Here is a 20,681-nt window from a genome sequence, read left to right as displayed (position 1 = left end):
AGGCGGCGCTCCTGCAGACAGCAGCAGGCAGGGCTGGGCAGCACCGGAGCGGCAGAGACAGATCCAGCAGGGAGGGGACGCAGTCAGAAGAGGCGGAGGAACAGACAGGACAACAGACAGGACAAACACCGCTGACAACACCGAGCAGCACCTCGTGACAGCGTCTGTCCACAGCGAAAGGAAACACCCGGGGAACTGTTTTTTTCATCCCATGTATCTTTAGACACAAGGTGAGCATTACACGCAGCGCTGTTCGTGTTGTTCCAGAGGAAGCTGTCAGTGCGCACCCCGCCCGCCCAACCATTGGAGGATGCCTCTCTCTCCCCTTCGGCCTGGCTAGCTACTCAGTCTCCCCTCCTACCAACCGAAATTAGTCCGCTTTTTGTATGAGCTCCAACGGTAACTAGCTATTTGTTGGTTTTGCTGTAATCCGGAAGCTATGCAAAGCTAACAAGTAGCCTAAGCTCCTTATGCTGTTTGACTTGAGGCTTAGTGCCAGTGTTATTAGCCTCCTCTAATGCTAGCTTAGCAGGACTGCAGTGCTCGTGTGTGTGTGTGTGTGTTTGATTACTTCGCAGCTGGGAAAAATAGATATTTCTGTGTTTTGTAGCAGTTGTTGATCGATAGATGGCCATGATGCACGAGAGGCTATACTCACTGTCATGGCAATAATATAAGAGATATTTCTCTGCTCCGTTAAGACATGTGGAGGAGAGTGCATCCTTTCAGGCTAAGTTGGAGACAGAAGTCGCTGTTTTTATCTCAGCCTCTGTACGAGCTTATGTGTTCATCAGAGTCTTATGTGGAATGTAGATCACGATCATCTGACGAGGGAAAGCTGGACTCCTCGTGTCATATGTCAGATGTTTGATGGGGGATAGATAAATCAAAGGCTGAAGAGCATCAAAATACCTCCTAAGCAGAGGCTCAGTCCATCTGGATAACACCACCTGATTTACTCGATTAGGTGGAGCCTGAAGATCAAGTCAGCACGCAAACAAGAGCTTGTTGCAAATCACAACAGACTGCACTGCTGTCACCTTGTACACCTTTGATCTACCAATATTTACCCCTAATGTGTGACTGCATTTTGGATTTACGCATTGTGAGCTTCATGCATGTTGGATGAAATTTGACCGTGGACTAAGATGGAAATCTGTACATTTGGGTTCATACAGGAGAAGTAGGCTAGTGTGAGATGTGTGCATTCATTTCAGATGCGTACAGTTCTACACATGCATGTTTACGAGCTTTCCAGTCGAGCCACTGATGATCTCTATGCTTGTACTTTTATGCATTTCAGATGCTTCCTCCAATAGAAACTTGCTACTAGTGCTGGGCAATATGGCTGAAATCATCACAATATCAATCGGGATATTTTCTGATATTGATGTATTCTACATGTTGCACATATTTACAAAATCACTTTTATTCAAGACTTGGGACCAAACCTTAAGATGTAAGAACTGATTTTGTTAGTTTTCGTGTGTGTGTGTGTGTGTGTGTGTGTGTTCGTCATTGTCAGCCCGTCGTCACCATGACAGCGGAGGAAACCATAAATGTGAAGGAGGTGGAGATCATCAAGGCGATCCTGGACTTTCTAAACTCCAGGAAGTTGCACATCAGCATGCTGGCTCTGGAGAAGGAGAGCGGCGTCATCAACGGGCTCTACTCAGACGACATGCTCTTCCTCAGGTAGGTGAACTTAACGGCAATAACCACAACGTGCAGTCTGGGTCTGCTGCTGCTCTCAGGTTGCGCCTCAAAAAATGGAAAACAGGCAACTGTTCCAGTCGTGAGTTTAGTTACTCTGGTAGTATCCTCTACATCGGGGATATTGTAACACTGCACCGCTGCTGTGGATGTGAGTGCTCCCTTGAAAGTCAGCCAATAGTGTGTTGACTGCAGTTCTACTCGGTGTTAAAATACATTTTGGTATTTTACCTTCTATTGCGTCAATAGCTTGTCATGTTAAACCTTTATCAAGAAAATACCACAACAAATAGGACGTCAGAGATTCTGGAAATCCCTCGCTCTTCAGTTATACATTATAGAAACACATTGATATGATATTTTTGGGACATTTAAAATGTGTTGCCTGTGTTTTTAAAAATGAACTGTCTCTGTTTCAGGCAACTGGTGCTCGATGGCCAGTGGGATGAGGTCTTGCAGTTCATTCAGCCTTTGGAGTGCATGGATAAGTTTGACAGGAAAAGGTCCGTATGTACAGGTTCATGTATCCTGTGTTGATGCCTACAGCAGCAGAGTCGGAGGCAAACCGCAGCAACGCTTCTCTAATGTCTGTGTGACTGTCATGTCCTCAGGTTTCGTTACATCGTCCTCAAGCAGAAGTTTCTGGAGGCTCTGTGTGTGAACAACGCCATGTCAGCAGAAGATGAGCCACAGCATGTAAGTCATTAAACTTAGAGAAACGTGCTACTAACTAACTAACTAACTATCGGTATTCGTTAATGTTCTCTAAGCCTCCCGTGTGACGACACAGACTGTCACTGGTTTTTCATGGCAGTAAACAACAAGCATCAATCTTAAAAGACAAGAAGAGAAGCAGGCAGGTTTTTTTTAATACATGTAGTTTGAAACTCGAATTGTGCAAGTCATCTAAATCTGTGTGTGTGTGTGTGTGTGTGTGTGTGTGTGTGTGTGTGTGTGTGTGTGTGTGTGTGTGTGTGTGTGTGTGTGTGTGTGTGTGTGTGTGTGTGTGTGTGTGTGTGTGTGTGTGTGTGTGTGTGTGTGTGTGTGTGTGTGTGTGTGTGCGCGCGCGCGCATCAACAGCGGCTGCATTTGCATTCAAGGAGCATTGTGGCCATGGGCCTCAGTGCAGTCAAGGACTTATCTGGATTAAGCTGTTTATGTGCACCTCTGATACTGCGCAATCGACTGTCCATGTTAACAAGCCGTTTTACATAATATGTCTGTTCACCTGTGATGTCCCACCCACCCACAGATGATTTGGTCGAAAAGGCAAAAGAAAGTGCGGCCTTCTGCTGCCCCCTTCCTTTTTGTCTGAGCTGTACATTGCATTTCTCACAGGGGGACAGATGGATGCCCCAATAGCAACAATAATAGTAAGCAATGGAAGCTAATGTGCTTTTTCCACACATGCTGAGACTCTTTATATTCAGAACTCATTCTTTCTGTTCTCCTCTTACTCTGTGGGCCTACTGTCACGTGACATGGCAGAGCTGCAGCTTGTGACACTCTGGCCTATTAACTGGATTAGGTCAGACGTCTTTGGACATCTGTGGAAATCATTGCATTAGTGTGCATTAGTGTGCAGAGGGGTGTGTATTAGTTGTTGTCATGTCGATTGTGTGTTGGCAATGACTTTTCCGGGTGGTGCAAGTCAAAAGTCATCCCTTTGTGGTGTCTTGTACGCGATATCCTTGAAGCTGGTCTCTTGTTTTGTTTCCTCAGCCTCGTAACATTCTCCGGTGTGCTGCCGGAGATAAAGCTGCTGTTGAGAGAGAAACTTCTAATCAGTTAACTGTAACAATTTCAAATTGATTTCATGTTTTTCTTTTTAGTTGGAGTTCACCATGCAGGAAGCAGTCAAGTGTCTCCACGCCCTGGAGGAGTTCTGTCCCACCAAAGATGACTACAGCAAACTGTGTCTGCTCCTCACACTGCCTCGCCTCACACACCACGCTGAGTTCAAGGCAAGATACATGAATGATGATCCAAGCAAACATTTCAGCAGTATGAAATGCATGGATGTTGACTTCTTATTTCCCTGCTGGTGTCCTGCAGGAGTGGAACCCGAGCACGGCCAGGGTGCAGTGTTTTGATGAGGCCTGCAACATGGTAGCGGACTTCATCCCTGCAGACAGGAAGCTGAGCGAGGCTGGATTCAAGGCCAGCAGGGATCGACTCTTCCAGCTGCTCCTTAAGGGAGTCCTCTACGAGTGCTGTGTGGAGTACTGCCAGGTTCGGACACACTAAAATCCAAACAGAAATACCAGTTTCCAGATTAATTTACATTTGCTGGGTTTTATTTTGTGCGCAGAGCAAGGCGACCGGTGAGGAGATCCCAGAGGGCGAGGTCCTCCTGGGTGTTGACATGCTCTGCGGTAACGGCTGCGACGACCTGGACCTGTCTCTGCTCTCCTGGATGCAGAACCTCTCCCACACCGTCTTCTCCTGCGCCTTCGAGCAGAAGCAACTCAACATCCACGTGGACCGCTTGGTCAAGCCCACAAAGACCGGCTACTCCGACCTCCTCACCCCGCTCATCAGCAAACTGTCTCCGTACCCGTCCTCCCCGCTGCGCCGCCCCCAGTCCGCTGACACCTACATGTCGCGCTCCCTGAACCCGGCGCTGGACGGGCTGTCGTTCGGCCTGTCTGGCCAAGACAAGAGAGCGGGTGGCGGGGAGATAGCGCCAGGCAAAGGGGTCTCTCCCATGTCCCACTCCTTCGCCAACTTTCACTACCCCGGAGCAGGAGGACAGAGCCTGAGCAGGAGCCTCATGATGGAGAGCTCTGACTGCCACAGCATCTTTGAGGAATCCCCTGAAACGTAAGAGTTTGGACGGGACCAAGTTTTTTTTCCTGTGTCTGGTTTTATGCAACACCTTTGTCAGATGTCTGAGATAATCTGTTCCTGTTTTGGGTTTTCTCTGTGAAGGTCTAGGACAGACACGCCTGAGGATAAGATGATGAGTTCGGGTGGAGCTCAGAACCTGCGTCCTGCCCCAGCTCCGGGCGAGGACGCTCCGTCACCTGGCTCCGGAGACAGGAATGAGGTAAACATTGGCTTTGCTTTTTAACCCGTTCGACCTGTTGTGTGTTTCATATCTGCCTGCATTGTTTTCTGTCCTTGGTGGGTGTTGCCTTCACTGAAGGTCTATATATAGATATATATACATATTTGCATATTTGAATGTCTGTGTACAGACACATGGATGTTAGTTATTGTAGTCTGTTGTAGTTCTTCACAATTCATACTCCTTTCGTCACAACCCAGATTTGAACACACAGACATGATACACATATTTTTAAAATTCAGTGTGACTTACACTTTCAAAAAGTCCAAAACAAATAACAGGAGTCCATAAAGCCCCTTACACATCTTAAAAGAAATCTCCTTATGACTCCAGATCTCCTGAGAATAAGAAGCCCAGGTTGATCTGGTTCTAGGTCAGTAGGGACATGTGGCTCAGGAACCCAGGAGCTTTACCAAAAAAAGAGTCATTACAGCCCTCATGTTGCCTCAAAACATAGTATCCCCTTCTGTGTGTCTCATGCTCTCTATTCTGGTGCCGTTGTGCAGCTCAGTGTGACGTGTTAGTGCTTTGTACTGCCTTCCCCGTCACCCTAGAGACACATAGAGGCCAGAAGCAGACTTTGGGGGGGGACTTTCGTAGTCGCACTCCTCCTACCCTCTCTTTCTTTGTTCTCCTCTCTGCCCTCCGTCCCTTTTTCGAGAGCGGGCACAGTGCCAGTGTCTCTCCCCTCCCCGAACCAACAGTTCCCATCAGATTGTCAGGACAGGAAGCAGAGGACAGAGAGGGGAAGTGTCCTGTCCTCAGCTCTCAGTCTCGCCCTCCTTCCTCCTCTAATACCTGGACTGACAGCAGAAGTGGGCGGAGCAGGGCTCCTCTGGCCACAATGCTGCCTTTGATTAGTGTTAATAGGAGTTGGCAGTGACTTTCTTCAGAAGTTAACATGTTTCACTGTGTGGTATGGGTGTGTGAATAGTATGCTTTATATGCGCTAAATTGTTTCCACGTATCCTTGTTCATTTGTACATACCTGTGTTCATATTTTCCATTTCAGTTTTTTCTTCTCCAGAGTGACTTTATCTGCTCTCTAGAGTGAATTGCCCAACAACAGATTCAATGCATAAATTGATATAACCAAACAACAGGGTTTAATGACATCATGTTCAATCCTCAGCTTCGTGACTCAACAGAGAAGTACGAGGAGTACTATCGGCAACGCCTCCGTGTGCAGCAGCACCTGGAGCAGAAGCAGCAGCAGAGGCAACTGTACCAGCAGATGCTGCTGGAGGGAGGGGTCCAGCAGGAGCCCCCCCCGCCCAGCGACATGCAGCACAGCCTCACAGAGAAGTTCCTCAACAGGTACAGACACGGCGAGAGAGATGCCTGTCAGGCAGGTGGTGTGCGTCCATAACGTAGAGAGACACCTGTCAAGTCAGAGGGCAAACTTCCTGAAAGCAGTTTGCCATTCTGGTGCAGCTTGTCTGAATTCACTTGCTAAACAGCGTATCGCTTTTAATAACTTCATACGATAGAGGAGCAGCTGTCGGACAAGGAGAAGTAGAAGTGTTAAGGCCCTGACAACATGAGCCCCATGTGGCTTTTTTCCTAGCATGACACACACCTCTCTCCCCCCCCCCCCCAAAGAAACCCGCCTCCTGTCCACATTGCACCATCTGTGGGGATGAGCGACATCACATCACGGGGGACTATCGCACCATGTGCATTAGTTATACACAATATGAGACCCAGACTCCACTCTTGAACATGTACCATGGCAACTTAAGCATGCTTCCAAAAACCCCCACAAGAGTATATTTAGCTATGAATCTGTGACAAAAAATGACGATTGGAAATGTGTTAATTTTTGCTCTGTCAGCAGGACAAGGGCCCTTTGATTTGTCCCCTGAGAGTTCCGCCTGTCCTCCCTTTCCCCAACCTCTCCCCGTCTCTGTACCCTCTGCATTATTCACAAGGGAAGCTGTGCATAATTACACCATTACTCCAGTTTTCTTTTGTCCTCTGCCCCTTTGTATCGTAAACTAGATTTAACTGAGTCAACTCAGTCAGCGTACTGACAGCCTGTTATGTGAAAGGTGAAAAACCTTTCTCCTTTTCCAAACGGTAAGCACAAGATAACTCGGATGACATGACGGAGGGGGGGAAAGGGACAGGCTGAAAGACTTTGTGGAGCTCATGAATGTGTGTGTGCCTGTGTGTTGGTCTCCTCAGGTCCATCCAGAAGCTGGAGGAGCTCAATGTGGGGATGGAGGATCTAGGCGAGGAGGTGAAGTCTCTGGCCCAGCAGTGTAACGGCAACGGGAACACGGCCACCTCTGAGGACAATAACAACCCTCCATCTGTGACACCGGAGCAGACCCGAGGGGGAGGGGTGCTCAGCAGCACCCCGCAACGCACCGTGGGGGAGCACCCGGTTCAGCCTCCAAATGAGTCCCCTGTCGTCTCCCAGAGGTACTGTGGGTTTGATTCCTTTTGGGTTTCTTATACCGGAGTTTGTTGCAGGGTTGAATTTGATGATTGCTGTATTTATGTTTTTTTTGCAGTGAGCAGAAACAGAAAGGAAGTCAACCATGTGACTCTCCAGGCTCCTTATCCCGAAGTAAAGAGGTATGTATGCACACGAGTAACACTCAAACAGTTCTGTCAGACCTGCTCTAAATAATTTATTACTCAACAAGCATGTCATCGTCTGCGCTGAACAATGAACCTGAAATGAATCACACACTCATTTTCTCTCACGTTAGCAGTTATTGCTGCCACAGAACAATTGCTTCTATTTTAAAGTTGAGCACGTTCCCTCTTGTTTGTGTCACAGAACAAGACGATACGGTGTCATGCTCATTTGGCGTTTGACTACGCAGATTATAACATGATTATATCACGATCTCAGGCCAGCATCGTAACATTGTGGATGTCGTAGGGTAGAGGAGATCAAAATAGATCACGCCGCTAATTACACGTAATCTGTGTGTTCGTGTGTTTCCAGGGCGACAAGCCTAAAAGCCTGTTTGTGGCAGTGCACACTTTAGAAGATACTCAAGCCATTCGAGCCGTCGCCTTTCACCCGTCTGGATCGCTCTACGCTGTTGGATCCAACTCCAAAACTCTACGTGTCTGTGCTTATCCAGAAACATTAGACACGAGGTAAGGCCAATTAAAGAATTATAGAAGTGATTGATGTTATGATGCATCCCATTCTTTTAGGATTCCAACCAAAGTTACCATGATGTCATTTTGTGATCCATGGTACCCTACAGCCAAAGCATTGTAGAATGTAGATGATACTGATTTTAAGGGCTTTTAATGGTCACCTGATAAGGAAGACTAACTGGAACATTTTTACTTTACAAGCTCTTTAGACTCTCAGAAAAAGTCATAATGGTTTTCTCAATCCTGAAAATCACCAGTATATAGTAGCACATTGTGTGAATGTTAACCAGTTTACTCATCGTTTCTTCTTCTTCACTCTTCCTCTCCTCAGTGGTTCAAGTCCAATAAAGCAGCCCGTGGTCCGCTTCAAGAGGAACAAACACCACAAAGGGTCCATCTACTGCGCGGCCTGGAGCCACTGTGGGCAGCTGCTGGCTACCGGCTCCAATGACAAATATGTCAAAGTCCTACCTTTCAGTGCAGAGACATGCAACGCCACAGGTACAGCCAGTGGGACACTCCCGTGATTTTAAACTGGAGCATGGCTTCTGTTATCCTCATTTTCGCTTGTGTCTCTCTCTCTCTCTCTCTGCGCCCCTAGGCCCCGACTTGGAGTTCAGCATGCATGACGGCACCATCAGAGACCTGGCCTTCATGGAGGGTCCAGAAAGCGGAGGGGCCATCCTGATCAGCGCCGGAGCTGGAGACTGTAACATCTACACCACCGACTGTCAGAGAGGACAGGGTCTGCACGCCCTCAGCGGACACACGGGTACACTGTGACTGTCTCATCCATCCAAAACCCCATGGAGGTCCAAAACAGGAAGTGGAGATGAAGGAGAGCTATAGATTGCCACTGACAAGTATGTGTTGCTGTTTAGGTCACATCCTGTCTCTGTATACGTGGGGGGGCTGGATGATTGCCTCCGGCTCTCAAGACAAGACGGTGCGTTTCTGGGACATCAGGGTGCCCAGCTGTGTCCGAGTAGTGGGAGCTGCTTTCCATGGCTCAGGTATCACGTGTGTGTGTGTGAAGAGTTTGACACTAGAAGGAGCTCTGCTTTCACAATATGAGACACTTCTACTGGTTCATGTCTTGTTTTTTTTACAGCTACACCCCCTTTTTAAAAAAAATTTTATTTTATTGCGCAGGCAGTCCTGTTGCCACAGTAGCAGTCGATCCTAGTGGCCGTCTCCTAGCAACAGGACAGGAAGACAGCGCGTGCATGCTGTATGACATCAGAGGAGGACGAACCGTCCAGGTGTACCGGCCGCACTCCAGCGACGTGCGATCCATCCGCTTCTCCCCCGGAGCACATTACCTGCTCACTGGCTCCTACGACAAAAAGGTCATCGTCAGCAACCTCCAAGGTGCGTCTCCTCTGCTCACAGAGTTATCAGGGAGTAAGGATACATCGAGGACTGCTTTCATTCTAATGAGATATATTAATGTTAATTAGTGAGCTCTGAGGACGGAGCCAGGCTACCTGTCCCCCAGTCTATACTAAGCTGCAGCCACATATTTACTGTAAAGACGTGAGAATGATATCAATCTTCTCACCCAGTTGCCTGCAAGAGAAATGAATAAGCAGGCAGCTACAGTGGATTGGCACATGAAGTTATCTCCCTGCACTGTACATTCAGTTGCTTGTTATTAGGTGCACCAACCTGCTTGATGTGTAGTTAAACTGTATCGAGATCCCCGAGGTTTCATCAGACTCTACTGAGAGTATTTGTTCCCCAGCTTGTAATGTCTACAACAAGAAAAACAAAGTGATCATAATACTTGTACAGGGTTTTAATACTTCTTTTCTTTTAAAACTTAACCTCTTACAGGGAAAAACTGCTTTTAACCGAATCATTTCTGCGTCATGGTGCGTCACGATTTTAAATCCGCCCGTCTGAGCTCCATTTCCTGTCTCTGTTGCTAGGTGACCTGACCAAGCCGCTGCCTCAGACCGTGGTGGGAGAGCACGGCGACAAGGTGATTCAATGTCGATGGCACACACAAGACCTGTCCTTCCTCTCGTCCTCCGCTGACCGCACTGTCACACTCTGGACGCACAACCCATAACATACACACACACACACACACACACACACACACACACACATGCACAGACAACCAGTTATAATCTAAAACACACACATTCCCCCTAAACCCTCCTCCTGCACCATCAACACCGTCGCACTCTTTCCACACACTTGACACTTACAGCTTGAAAAGCACACACATAGATCGACACACAAACGGGTGAATGGGCCTTTCACTGCTGTCTGTAGGAAACCAAAATGGATACTAACCTGTGACACATCAGAAGCACACATGCTGCATGTTCTCCCTCTTTCTTTCTTTACGTCACTCACATTTCACATCGTCACCTCGAGGGGTTAAACGGCAGGATCTTTCCTTTTCTTTCCTCACCATCACTTCGCCTCCACCTCCACTCGTTATACAGTTGCTGCACGTCCTTTTCACTGAGGAGTTGTTGAGATTAGACAGGACAGAGTGCTTTGTTCATGATGGTGCCTTCCTTGAGTTCTCAGTTTCCATACGAAAAATGTAAAAGCAAACCAAACAAACTAGATAATATGGTCGTTTTTCAAGATCAAATTTTGTTAAGTCATCTTGAGATGTCCTACATTCCTTCGTCTTTTGCGTATCATTGTCTTACAGCTGGTGTTATGCTGCTATCGTTTTGGGGAAAACAAGTTTAATTTATAGTGTGCAATGTCATTTTTTCTCAGTGTGTCAGTAGTGGGCTTTTCCTATCAGGAGGCTGATTCTGTAGAAGCCGTATTACCAGCTGTTGCTTCCCCGTGGGATGTGCTGATGTCTAATGTTTAACAGTATCCACTGCATTGCTACAACTCAAAAAAGTGTAAATTAGCTTGTGCAGTTGTTTTGAATTAGAATTATTTTTTGCGCTGAAGCTGTTACAGTGTCTCGCGGTGGCTTGCTTGCAATGGAAGGTTGTTATTATGTCGGCGTCAAAGGGAAACGCAAAGTGTAATTTGTGCTCGAGTGCCCTTGCATTCGGTTGAGGAGTCTTCAGTGTTCACAAGCTTTGGTTTGTCTCCTGCTGTAACACGATGACAACGGTAGGTGGCAGTCTCTGCCCGCAGCGAGGGTCTAACCAATACGCACAAAGAAATCTGAATGGACGCAACGGGTGTTTCCATATTTATTTAGAACCAGTATTTGGGGCATATGCATTGTGTTCTTTTCTTGTATTTTACATGCGCACTTTTCCTTTGAACATTTTCTTCTAATATTGATTTACTTACAAAGATGCATATTTTATGTTAATGTATAGTATATATATTGTTTTAACAAATAAGGCCAAACTAATACGTACATAGATGTATTTATTCCAGTTGTGTTTATGTATGTACAGCTACTATGTTTTTGAAATGCTAGTGGCTCTTGTATTAAGCCTTTCTAATTCTTGTTTTTAAAAGTGACTTAAATTAATTCAAGCTAACTCGAGTCTGACTGCTGGTACGTTCAATAAAGTGTCTTTTACACAAACTGGATCTTTTCTGTTTCGTTCACATCGAACATTTTAAAAAGTCAAAGCAAGACGAAACATTTAGTACAAAGAGCATAAGGTCCGTACACACACACACGGGTTAGATTCATTCTTTTATCAAATAGTTTGCTCAAAATACCATTTCCCCAGCCTGACCTTAATAACCCCCCCCCTCGCATATAAACAACATACATGGAAAGAGTGCTGTACCGCTGTGTCCACACTGACTCAGACACCACTGTGAGTGAAACCACATTACTTCATAGTGGTGGGACGGCAAAATCATAACAATCATTAAAAACAAAGTACAATAAATACAGACATAACGGCAGTGGTGTATTGAAAAATACACACAGGGTGAAATGAGTACAGAAGGATAAAAAAACACTTTTGTCCCCAATACTGCTGAGTTAATTTGAGATTTCTTTCATACCGTATACTACATATAATGCTGACAGTGCTTTGTTTTGTCCAAAAGGACACGTGTAAAGATACACAAGGCTTTCTTGTGAGTGACCACCTCTCGCTGTCCATCCACACCTCCCATGAGATGAAAACAAAGAAAACCCGGCTATCCCTTTTTTTTTTTTAGTGCTTTGTTCAGTTGGAGCCGGGCCTGGCTGGAGCTGCTGGCGGCAGGGTGACGCGCTGCTCGTCCATCCGTTTGGCCTGAGAGCGCATGATGAGGCTGAAGAAGTCCTCGTCTGGTACGGTCGGCCCCCGCGCTGGTGGAGGGGGAGGGGCGCAGCGCTGGTCATCCAAGCGGGACCCCTGGTGGTCAAGAGGAAGGAAGAGAATTTCATGTTCCCTTTTAGAAAAACTTATTTTGTATTAAACGTACTGTATGCTTATCATCGTACAGGAGACGGTAGCGCCGTATATATTTGGTCATGTCGGGTACCTGGCACTTGACGAGCATGTTGAAGAAGTCGTCGTCAGGCTCGGCGTTGTCTGCGTTGGCCATCAGGTGGCTGAGCACGGCCCGGTTGCTGTTTTGGTTGAGCCTGAGGCCGGGCAGGCTCCCCCCCGCTGCTGAAGTATCCTCTAACCGCCGGCCTCGGGCGCCAGAGACGTTGGCAGACTCTGATGCAGCTACAGAGAGAGAATCGATGAAGAGCCAGAAGAGGAACACAGCAGGAGAAGTTTTATATCAGTGTGAAAAGTAAGACGCATTGTGAGGATTGGATGACTTGTGTATGAACACATGCACTCACATTTCCTGATGGCCCTGGGAGGCGACTCTGAACCGCTGCTTAGCGATAACCTGCTGCCCTTATCCTGTATTGAACAGCGCTGGTCATCCATACGGTTGCTCTGGAAACGGCTCAGTAGATCGAAGAAGCCCTCGTCTCCAAGCATGTCCGGACTGAGTCGCTGGTGAAGTACAAAAACCCCAACATGAGAAACGGCGTAACAGAACAGGCCTGGTCTGATGATAGCTGTAAGATACGAAATGAGGTCCGTGTGTGTGTGTGTGTGTGTGTGTGTGTGGTTATCAGCTGAATGCACGCTGCACTGTGTACCTTCTGGGGTCCCTGTGCAGCCGTCTGGCTGGTGTCCAGGGTGTTGCTGGTGTCCTGGAGAACCTTGCTGGAGCCTCCGGCCTTGTACTTCTTCCCGCGCAGACGGCTGACAAAGAAGAGCTTGGAGGAGCTCTTAACCAGGGAGGGTTTGGTCAGGAGGTCACTGTTCCACTTCTGACCCTTCAGCGCACGGGAATGGATCAGTTACCACAATGCAGAAGGAAATGAGGGGCGGAGCCACGATAGTAGACCGTGGACTTAGTGTGACAGGAGAGAAGTTCTTACGTTTATCTTGTCTGGAGTCAGTTTCATCAGCTCCAGCTTCTCCATGCTGTGTCTTCTGCTCATCCTGGGCCTCGCTCCTAAAACACACAAACAATTACAACAATATAAACACCAGCTTTACAAACTACACTGTTTAAAGAAGACGTATAACCTGTAACTGACCATGCAGGTTGTAGTCGATATCCTTATTCTCTGAGATAGTGGAGTTATTTGTGCTGTAACTGAGACCCAGAACCATCTGGAGATCAGATACATTCATACGTGCCGTCAGCTCCCCGCTCCTGTCTCCAGTCTAAAAAAAAACAAAACACACACACATAGAGAGGTTACTGAAGGATTTATTTTCCTGTTTTTGTAAAGTAAAACTGCTTAGAATATTGTTTCCACTGTAAAGGAGAAGGCAAGGACAGAAGAATGCTTTTTTTGTATTGTGTACCTCTTTGCAGATCTCCAGGTGTTTCTCAGCAAAGTGCATGGCTTGGTCATGGTTCCCCAGTGCAGTGTAAGCGTTGCCAAGACTCCAGCATGCACGGCCCTCCCCAATCCTGCATCAAAAGACACATTTAAACACATGTATAGGATCGCGGTTAAATGTAGGGAATTCTTCTTCTCCCATAGTGAATGTGTGTGTGTGTACCTGTCATTGAGGTCCTGGGCTATGATGAGGTGTTTCAGGTGGTAGTCTATGGCTCTCTCATAATCTTGCAGAAGTGTGTAGGTGTTGCCCAGACTGTAGCAGGCCTGGGCCTCCACAGCCCGATCCTTCAACTGCCTCGCCAGCTGCAGCGTCCTCCTGACAAACATGCAAACAAGCTGGTTCAAAACACAGCAGAGAGGAAGCAATATGTTCCTCTGGCTTCTTACATCTCAGGCTCACTTTCTCAGAAGACGTCCCCACAGTTCCCAAAGTCTGGGAACAACATATCATGTAATACACAAAGGGAAGATCCCCTCATTATTTCCGCAGTGAGCAGAGAGCCGTAAAACTAAAGCTATATTTATGCGTTGTGGTGTAACACTCTTAAAAGTGGTCTTTCAACGGAGATGATTTGTCACACCACACCCAACATATCTTAATATGTAGTGGAAGAGAGAAACGATGAAGTGCAGTGTTTGCTCAGTTATCAGTGAGCAGGCTGTGGCTTACTTGTAATGCTCAGCTGCCACTTCAAATTCCCCCAAAAAGATGAAGGCGTTCCCCAGGTTGCAGTAAGCCCGTCTCTCGGCCGAGCGGTCGCCAAACTCCTTGGCTATGAGCAAGCGCTGTTCAAAGATAGAAACACATTTTAGGATTCACTGTAACTCATTACAGAAGTAGGTTTTGACTGAGGAACAGTTATAAAGCTTTAATAATAGAGCGGTGTTGTACTTATGACTTTTTTATGACACTATAATGAAAGGGTCTTTTAGGGTTACACCAAACCTGTTCGTGAGAAGCTACCGCTTGGCGAAAGTTTCCCAGTAAGTAGTACGTGTTGCCCAGGTTGCCAAAAGTTCGACCCTGAGCAGCGCGATCCCCGAGCTCCTTCACTATCGCCAGGTTTGCCCTGAAAGAACACAAAAGCAACATAATTGGACCACTAGCAGAAAGGCGTTGTATCATAACAAATATCCCCTGCACATATTCACCAGCGCCACAAACTGTGCGGCCACTTACTCGTAGTACTCGGCTGCCTTCCTCAGCGCCGTCATGACCTCCTCTGGGAAGTCTCCGGGCTCAGCTCCACTCCAACAGATGCTTTTGCCTTTGGCGTGGTACACGTTCCCAAAGTTATACAGAGCTCGCGCCTGACCCACCTAACACACATCAAGGAAAACCATGTCAGAGCTGAAGGTAGATGCCCCCCCCCCCCCCCCCCAATACACCACAGTATCACTACTGGGCTGCCTCACCTTGTCATTAATGTCTCTGGCTATGTCCAAGTGCCTCTGACAGCACACCACAGCCTCGTCAAACCGCCCCAGCACCTTTAATGTGTTGCCCAGGTTCCCACTGGCTTTGCCTTCTCCAAGCAGGTCACCAACAGTCCTATTAATCACACATTATGTTAATAACAATAAATATGGTAATGATGAGTTAGCAGGGTTGCGGGGGTTCTTGTGCAGCTCCGACCTGGTCAGGGTGAGGTCATGCCGGTGGAACTCCAGGGACTTAGCGTAGTCGTGCAGGTGGAAGTAGGCATTGCCCAGCTGGCTGTAGATGGCGCTGAGCACCTGCAGGTCCTCTGTGCCCACCTGGATGGCAGCTTCAAAGAAGGAGACGCCCGCTCTGTAGTCGCCGACCTTACAGAGACGCTCACCCTCCAACGCCAGCTCCAGACAGGACACCTCCATCCTACAGCGGAACGAAGCAGAGTCAGTCTGTCAGGTGGCGAAAAACAACGATCTGGTCTGTTCTCTGCTGCTTGAACCGGCTTCTTACTGAGCAGACAGTGTTTAAAGCCCAATCATAAAATAATTTGCGGTGAGGTAGATCTTCTCCGACTGAAATCTACAGCCAGCTGACCGGACTCTGCTCGCAACCAGGGAACAAAGCGTTCAGCCTTTGCTTAGAAAGAAGGCGTTTAGCTACTTCCTTCCTTCCACCTATGGAGAACAATAGTTCAAACTGTTTGTTATGGTAGATCTCACATCCCCTTTGACATGCCTCAGAAAGTGAAGTGGGTTCCTTCTACAGTCAAATGACGCCAAGAGCAGGTAGAAATATTAAAGCGTACCGTTGGTTATCATTCCCCTGTTCATTAGCTTTTGAGTTGTGCCTTAAAAGATCCACAAAAGGTCGTGTAGGAAATCAATTTCATAATGTAGGATATAATGTTCAACATGCAATCAGAATAGTGTTTTCTGAGATCACTGACTAACCAAGCCTCGCAGTTACAAAGCAAAGCAAACATTGTCAGTCCGCAAACTTGTTTTTCAGGAAACTGCATTGTTGGGAAGAGCTCGGCTTCACACAAAGTCTATTTAGTTTGTTTATGTCAAGCTTTCCTCATGTACCCACCTGAGGTTTTGTCTGAAAGCTCTTCAAAACAGACCCAGAAACACTTACATAAAGTCACATTCTAGTGTGGATATCTTACATGAAGTTATAGTTTACTAAGTCTATGGTGTTCTGTTAAAATGACACAAAAACACCAAACAAAGGAGCTTGTTTCGTCATAGGTTAGAATAGGTGAACAAAGTCAAACATTATAAACACAATAGTCGGTAAAGCTCATGTAATCAGCAGTCTTAGGCCTTAAATTAAAAAAGGGGTTTTGTCTACAACCAAGTTGCCAACATACTTTTCCTGTACTGTAAATAAAGTGGCAAACAGTAGCCTACCTGCTTGCTTTGTGTGTCTTACAACAACAACAACAACAACAACAGCAGCAGCACATGGAACTGCTGAGAGGCATCTACCAAGGTTTCCACAACAACAACTTCCAGGCTGCAGCTCCTTCTCTTTGTGTGAAGCATGGAGAACGCAAACTCAACTCAATGTACAAGTCTGCACTAAAGAAACATCAAATTTGTTGCTGATTTAAGTCGAAGACAAAAGTAAAAACAGCAGCATTCCTTTCCTGTGACATCAAAACCATTTGCTATCATAGCATCACGCACTGGAAAACTTTTCAAGGGGATGTGTGTGATGGTGTCACAATATTAACTTCCAATGCATGGCAGCAAGGAAACTGCACCGTCAGCATATTGTTAGCTAATCCGCTTGTCTTTAAAGCTCTCTCTCTCTCTCTCTCTCCTGACCTGGTCACCTGAGATTACAGCTGCAGAGTCCGCACCCGACAGATTACGTGGGCTGGGTGCTAAATAGATTTATGAGACGTGTCGGGCACAAGCAGCCTCTGTGGTGAAGTTCAATGGAATCAAGTCATTAACAACAACCATCCCGACAGCAGTAAAACATATCCTCTATCCAAATAAAGTTGGACAAAGCAAGCAGTGATGAATTTTTCAGGGCTTGTTAAATATTGAAGACAAATGGAGCAAGTCACACCTGCTGCCGGAGCTCTTTCCCCGGGTATGTATGGACAGCTGGCTGATGGCTTTTTGGGAAACCCGCCTGCCTTTAAGTCAACAAACTGACAAAAGCACCGCGAGACAGTCCTCACGCTCTATAGTTGAACTAAGGTCTCAATTTTCAATTCCGTCACCATCACTTCATCAACAAGGAAACACCACATAAATAAATACCTCATTTATTGCCTGACGCCGACACATCAAGCATTAAAAGAATTACAAATATAAGGTGATTTGTCTTCTCTTCTTCCAACAATTCATTAATTTAGAGCCCCTTCTAAAACTAAGTAGGGAGAGCAAAATGTTTAAATGTTCTCTACTACCGTACCGCAGCTGAGAGAGGAAGTGTTCCTACCTGTAGCGGACATGAAAGGACTGCTCCTCATTCCCCATGCTAACCACTGAGCCACTGGGATCCATTGATGTGCATAATATGAGGGCAAATCCCAGTTTCGTTCCCGAAAAAAAAAAAAAAAAAAAGAGCCAAGAAGAAGAAAAAATCTTTGGTTAAAGGGAGTTAGGAAAAGAGGAGGTAAACCACACGAGGAGTCACGAAATGTGGCCAAAGTCTGTGACCGTCCGTCTGCCGAATGTTGACAGGGGAAGGTAACCCCACGAGTGTTTAGACAGAAGCTGCAGAGTCCTGAGCGGCAGTCCACACGGCTGCGTTCGTGCACTTGTGTGTTTTCGCGTCACTGCACCTCAATCTCACCAGCGGCCCTCTGTGAAGACAACACAAGGATGCTGAACGTGAAGCCTCATTCTGGCCACACGGTGCCATGGCAACACCCACCCAAACAGCAGCAAGCACAAGCGGGGCAGGCGGAGAGTGAGAGAGCGTGAATGGATGGGAGGGGGGGGGGGGGGGTCAAGACGGGCAAGCTGTCAATCAACAGACGGTGACTCAACTCATCCAGGCTTGAAGATGTGCGCGTTGTGCTCTAAAGGCGAGCAAGTTATGGACGCCACAGAATGCAATTTATGCAAGCAGACATGGCAGGAAAAGTGCAAATGCAAAGAAGAGGTAGTCGCTGGAAAGAAAGAGAAACCAGCAACCTGTTGCATGATTTATCAAGAAAAAGCTCACTAAATTAGAAGTGAAGCTCTGAGAGAAGCACAACAAGAACCTCTGCTGTGCGTAATGCTACTTCCACCAAAGGAAAGGACAGCGATAAGCAAGCTACATGGATAAGATAGAATGCACCAAGTAAAGACCAGGGTCAACCATTACCTCATTTTTCCATGAGATCATATTAGCCACACCCATTTGTCCCCCCAGATTTAACCCGTCAGCCCCTCCTGACACAGACAGAATGGGAGCAGACCACTTTGCAATTTGCAAACTGGGTCAATTCCCTATGCTAAATGACAGGGAAGGCAAACAAACAGTGTGTATGTTTGAAAACGTTTCAGAGACTGTTAAAGCACGTGGCACTGGCACATGAATGGCATTGCATGTTATAGATCGAGGAGACATTTTACAGTTTGGGGCCTGCAATTTGTTTGGAGTTCTTGTGTTTTAATCAACCCGTCCTGAACATAAAAAGAAAAGGGGATTAAAGCATCACCGTGCCCAGCCTAGACTTCCTGTCGCTACTTGAATGTGAACAGTAGTAACACAAGCTAAAGCCCACGGCTTTGGGAGTCTGTGCAGTGCATGTCCCTGCAAAGTATTATAATCACCAATTGATGTGTGCCAGTGCTGGTGCAGCCTTTTCCACCATTGTATGCCAACTGGGTGTGTTCAACAGAGACCTGCCCTGCTCACAAAGCTACAGTGAGCCCGAGCAAGTGTGTAACAGGAAGATGTGATCCGTGACTAAAAGGAACATCAAAGGAAACAAAAGGTTGTTTTTTTATTGACAGCTTCTCGGCAGGTAATCACTGACTCCTCGTGTCACAAATAGGACATGACTTCACCTGAAACACACGGCAGATGTGATCTACTTTCATTGTGCTCACGGCCCATTGATGCACTAAAATTACTGCTGCCACTGAGAGCAAAATCTAAATATGGAAACAGCACTCATGCATTACAGCATGAGCCAGCGAAAAGCCTGCATGAAAACAAAAAGAAAGAAACAAACTGCATAAGTACAGGGATACTGACCGGTAAGTCTTCCTCACAGGAACAGGAAATCTGGGAAGCCTGCAAGGAAAAGTGTTGTGACCATGAATAACCTTACACCTAAATATGCTGTTGTTGCGGTACTTGGTAAAGTGTGTGAACATTTTAGTATTATGGATACTATGATATAGATTGTATATAACATTAAACGTAAACTGAATACTTGGTGATTTAGTTCTCCGGGTGATATACACACACTCAGCTGCCGGTTTATTAGGTTCAAAAACCAGGTAAACCGAATAAACAACTCAATGAGGGAAGACCACATATGAGAAACACGTCCCACTATAACGATTCATTTCAACAGCACCTCAAACTACAGCCTCCTAGATGAGCATACATTTGAATCCACACCTTTCTGTTTCAACAACAACTTACTTTTAGCTAAGTGTACCTAATAAACTGACAACTGAGTGTACAAACATGCCATAAAGGTCTGGGTGATGTGAGTGTGTGTGTATGACTTTATAGCAGTGTATTACCATATAAATTAGTGCATGAAAGTGGACATAACAATGTAAGACAAGTACAGTTAAACCATGAGTTAAACCAATCATGATGTCAACTATTTTAACTATATTCATATAGGACGGTTTAAATACGACATCACGTGTTTGTGGTTCTTATCGACATTTCATATGAATGTAAATATTAAGGTTTTTAGCGTAACTCTTCAGTGAGGAAGCTAGAAAGAGAGCATTGTGAACACCATACGTTCGTGCCGGGTAAGAAGATTAACACCAGCTCGAAGCCACAATGTCAGGCATACATTCACCCCTCACTGGTTTCAGTATCGCATCCAGATAAAGACTAGCAAGTTAGCATGTTAGCAGCTAAACTTACGTTAGACGATCCAGTTCGAACAATGGTGACTTCTCCTCTTCTTCTGTTTACTTTCTCACAAGAATAAAAACACAAGGTCGGTTTACAAACACACACACAGACGTCTGGAAGTTAGGGACAAACTGTACATGCAACCTAAACGCTACATTATCCTTTTGGAAAACTTCGAGTTAACTTCTATGGGAATGAAGCAAAATCTTATGGATGTGCACTACCCCTGTGTGTTTTCGCCAAGTAGCTAATCAGGGGACGACATTCAAAGGTAGCCACGCCCCGAACGACAGTCATTGGACCAATGGATTCGAAAAAACATGACGTTTCATTATCTGGCTGTCAGTGCCAGACAAGCATAATTCGTTATGTTACATTTTAACACCCTTTTGCTTGCAAAGTCAGCACAAATGACTACTTGGCCGCTGTGTGTCGGTAAGTGAGGTGAAGTT

The 20,681-nt window shown here is 46.3% G+C and overlaps 2 protein-coding genes across 3 annotated transcripts; one reads left to right on the top strand and one right to left on the bottom strand.

The window, feature by feature from the left end:
* Nucleotides 1–75: 75 nt before the first annotated feature.
* Nucleotides 76–11,441, top strand: wdr47a (WD repeat domain 47a). Its single transcript, XM_076097878.1, has 17 exons — nt 76–230; nt 1,526–1,695; nt 2,133–2,216; nt 2,325–2,409; nt 3,546–3,677; nt 3,769–3,945; nt 4,025–4,536; nt 4,645–4,762; nt 5,916–6,100; nt 6,971–7,210; nt 7,303–7,366; nt 7,746–7,903; nt 8,241–8,410; nt 8,511–8,681; nt 8,791–8,922; nt 9,062–9,280; nt 9,841–11,441. Exons 2-17 carry the CDS (start codon nt 1,538–1,540, stop codon nt 9,981–9,983), a joined length of 2,748 nt encoding a protein of 915 aa, XP_075953993.1. The 5' UTR covers nt 76–230; nt 1,526–1,537; the 3' UTR covers nt 9,984–11,441.
* On the bottom strand, nt 11,082–20,463 carry gpsm2 (G protein signaling modulator 2). Of its 2 annotated transcripts, XM_076097879.1 has the most exons (16): nt 20,239–20,463; nt 19,378–19,416; nt 17,623–17,989; nt 15,364–15,585; nt 15,144–15,279; nt 14,908–15,047; nt 14,674–14,797; nt 14,398–14,513; nt 13,888–14,043; nt 13,687–13,795; nt 13,413–13,542; nt 13,251–13,327; nt 12,966–13,145; nt 12,657–12,816; nt 12,344–12,534; nt 11,082–12,213 (listed from the first exon to the last, which is right to left on the bottom strand). In XM_076097879.1, exons 3-16 carry the CDS (start codon nt 17,685–17,687, stop codon nt 12,043–12,045), a joined length of 1,977 nt encoding a protein of 658 aa, XP_075953994.1. In that variant the 5' UTR covers nt 17,688–17,989; nt 19,378–19,416; nt 20,239–20,463; the 3' UTR covers nt 11,082–12,042. The 2 variants fall into 2 exon arrangements, with proteins under 2 accessions (XP_075953994.1, XP_075953996.1); XM_076097881.1 differs by lacking the exon at nt 17,623–17,989.
* Between the last annotated feature and the right edge of the window lie 218 nt (nt 20,464–20,681).

The sequence above is a fragment of the Anarhichas minor genome, unplaced genomic scaffold (assembly GCF_050575085.1).
Source record: "Anarhichas minor isolate MPS153535 unplaced genomic scaffold, ASM5057508v1 ptg000024l, whole genome shotgun sequence".
Classification (NCBI taxonomy): Eukaryota; Metazoa; Chordata; class Actinopteri; order Perciformes; family Anarhichadidae; genus Anarhichas; species Anarhichas minor.
Note: the sequence above shows the minus strand (reverse complement) of the source record. Positions and strands in the feature narration are given on the sequence as shown.

Excerpts from the sequence above, each read along its gene's own strand:
- gpsm2 (XM_076097879.1), bottom strand. The coding sequence starts at position 17,687 with ATGGATCCCAGTGGCTCAGTGGTTAGCATGGGGAATGAGGAGCAGTCC. Across the intron at positions 12,817-12,965 it reads CTGCACAGGGACCCCAGAAG|CGACTCAGTCCGGACATGCT; the intron begins GTACACAGTGCA and ends GTACTTCACCAG. Across the intron at positions 12,535-12,656 it reads TCCCAGGGCCATCAGGAAAT|CTGCATCAGAGTCTGCCAAC; the intron begins GTGAGTGCATGT and ends CTCTCTCTGTAG.
- wdr47a (XM_076097878.1), top strand. The coding sequence starts at position 1,538 with ATGACAGCGGAGGAAACCATAAATGTGAAGGAGGTGGAGATCATCAAG. Across the intron at positions 2,217-2,324 it reads GATAAGTTTGACAGGAAAAG|GTTTCGTTACATCGTCCTCA; the intron begins GTCCGTATGTAC and ends TCATGTCCTCAG. Across the intron at positions 6,101-6,970 it reads ACAGAGAAGTTCCTCAACAG|GTCCATCCAGAAGCTGGAGG; the intron begins GTACAGACACGG and ends TGGTCTCCTCAG.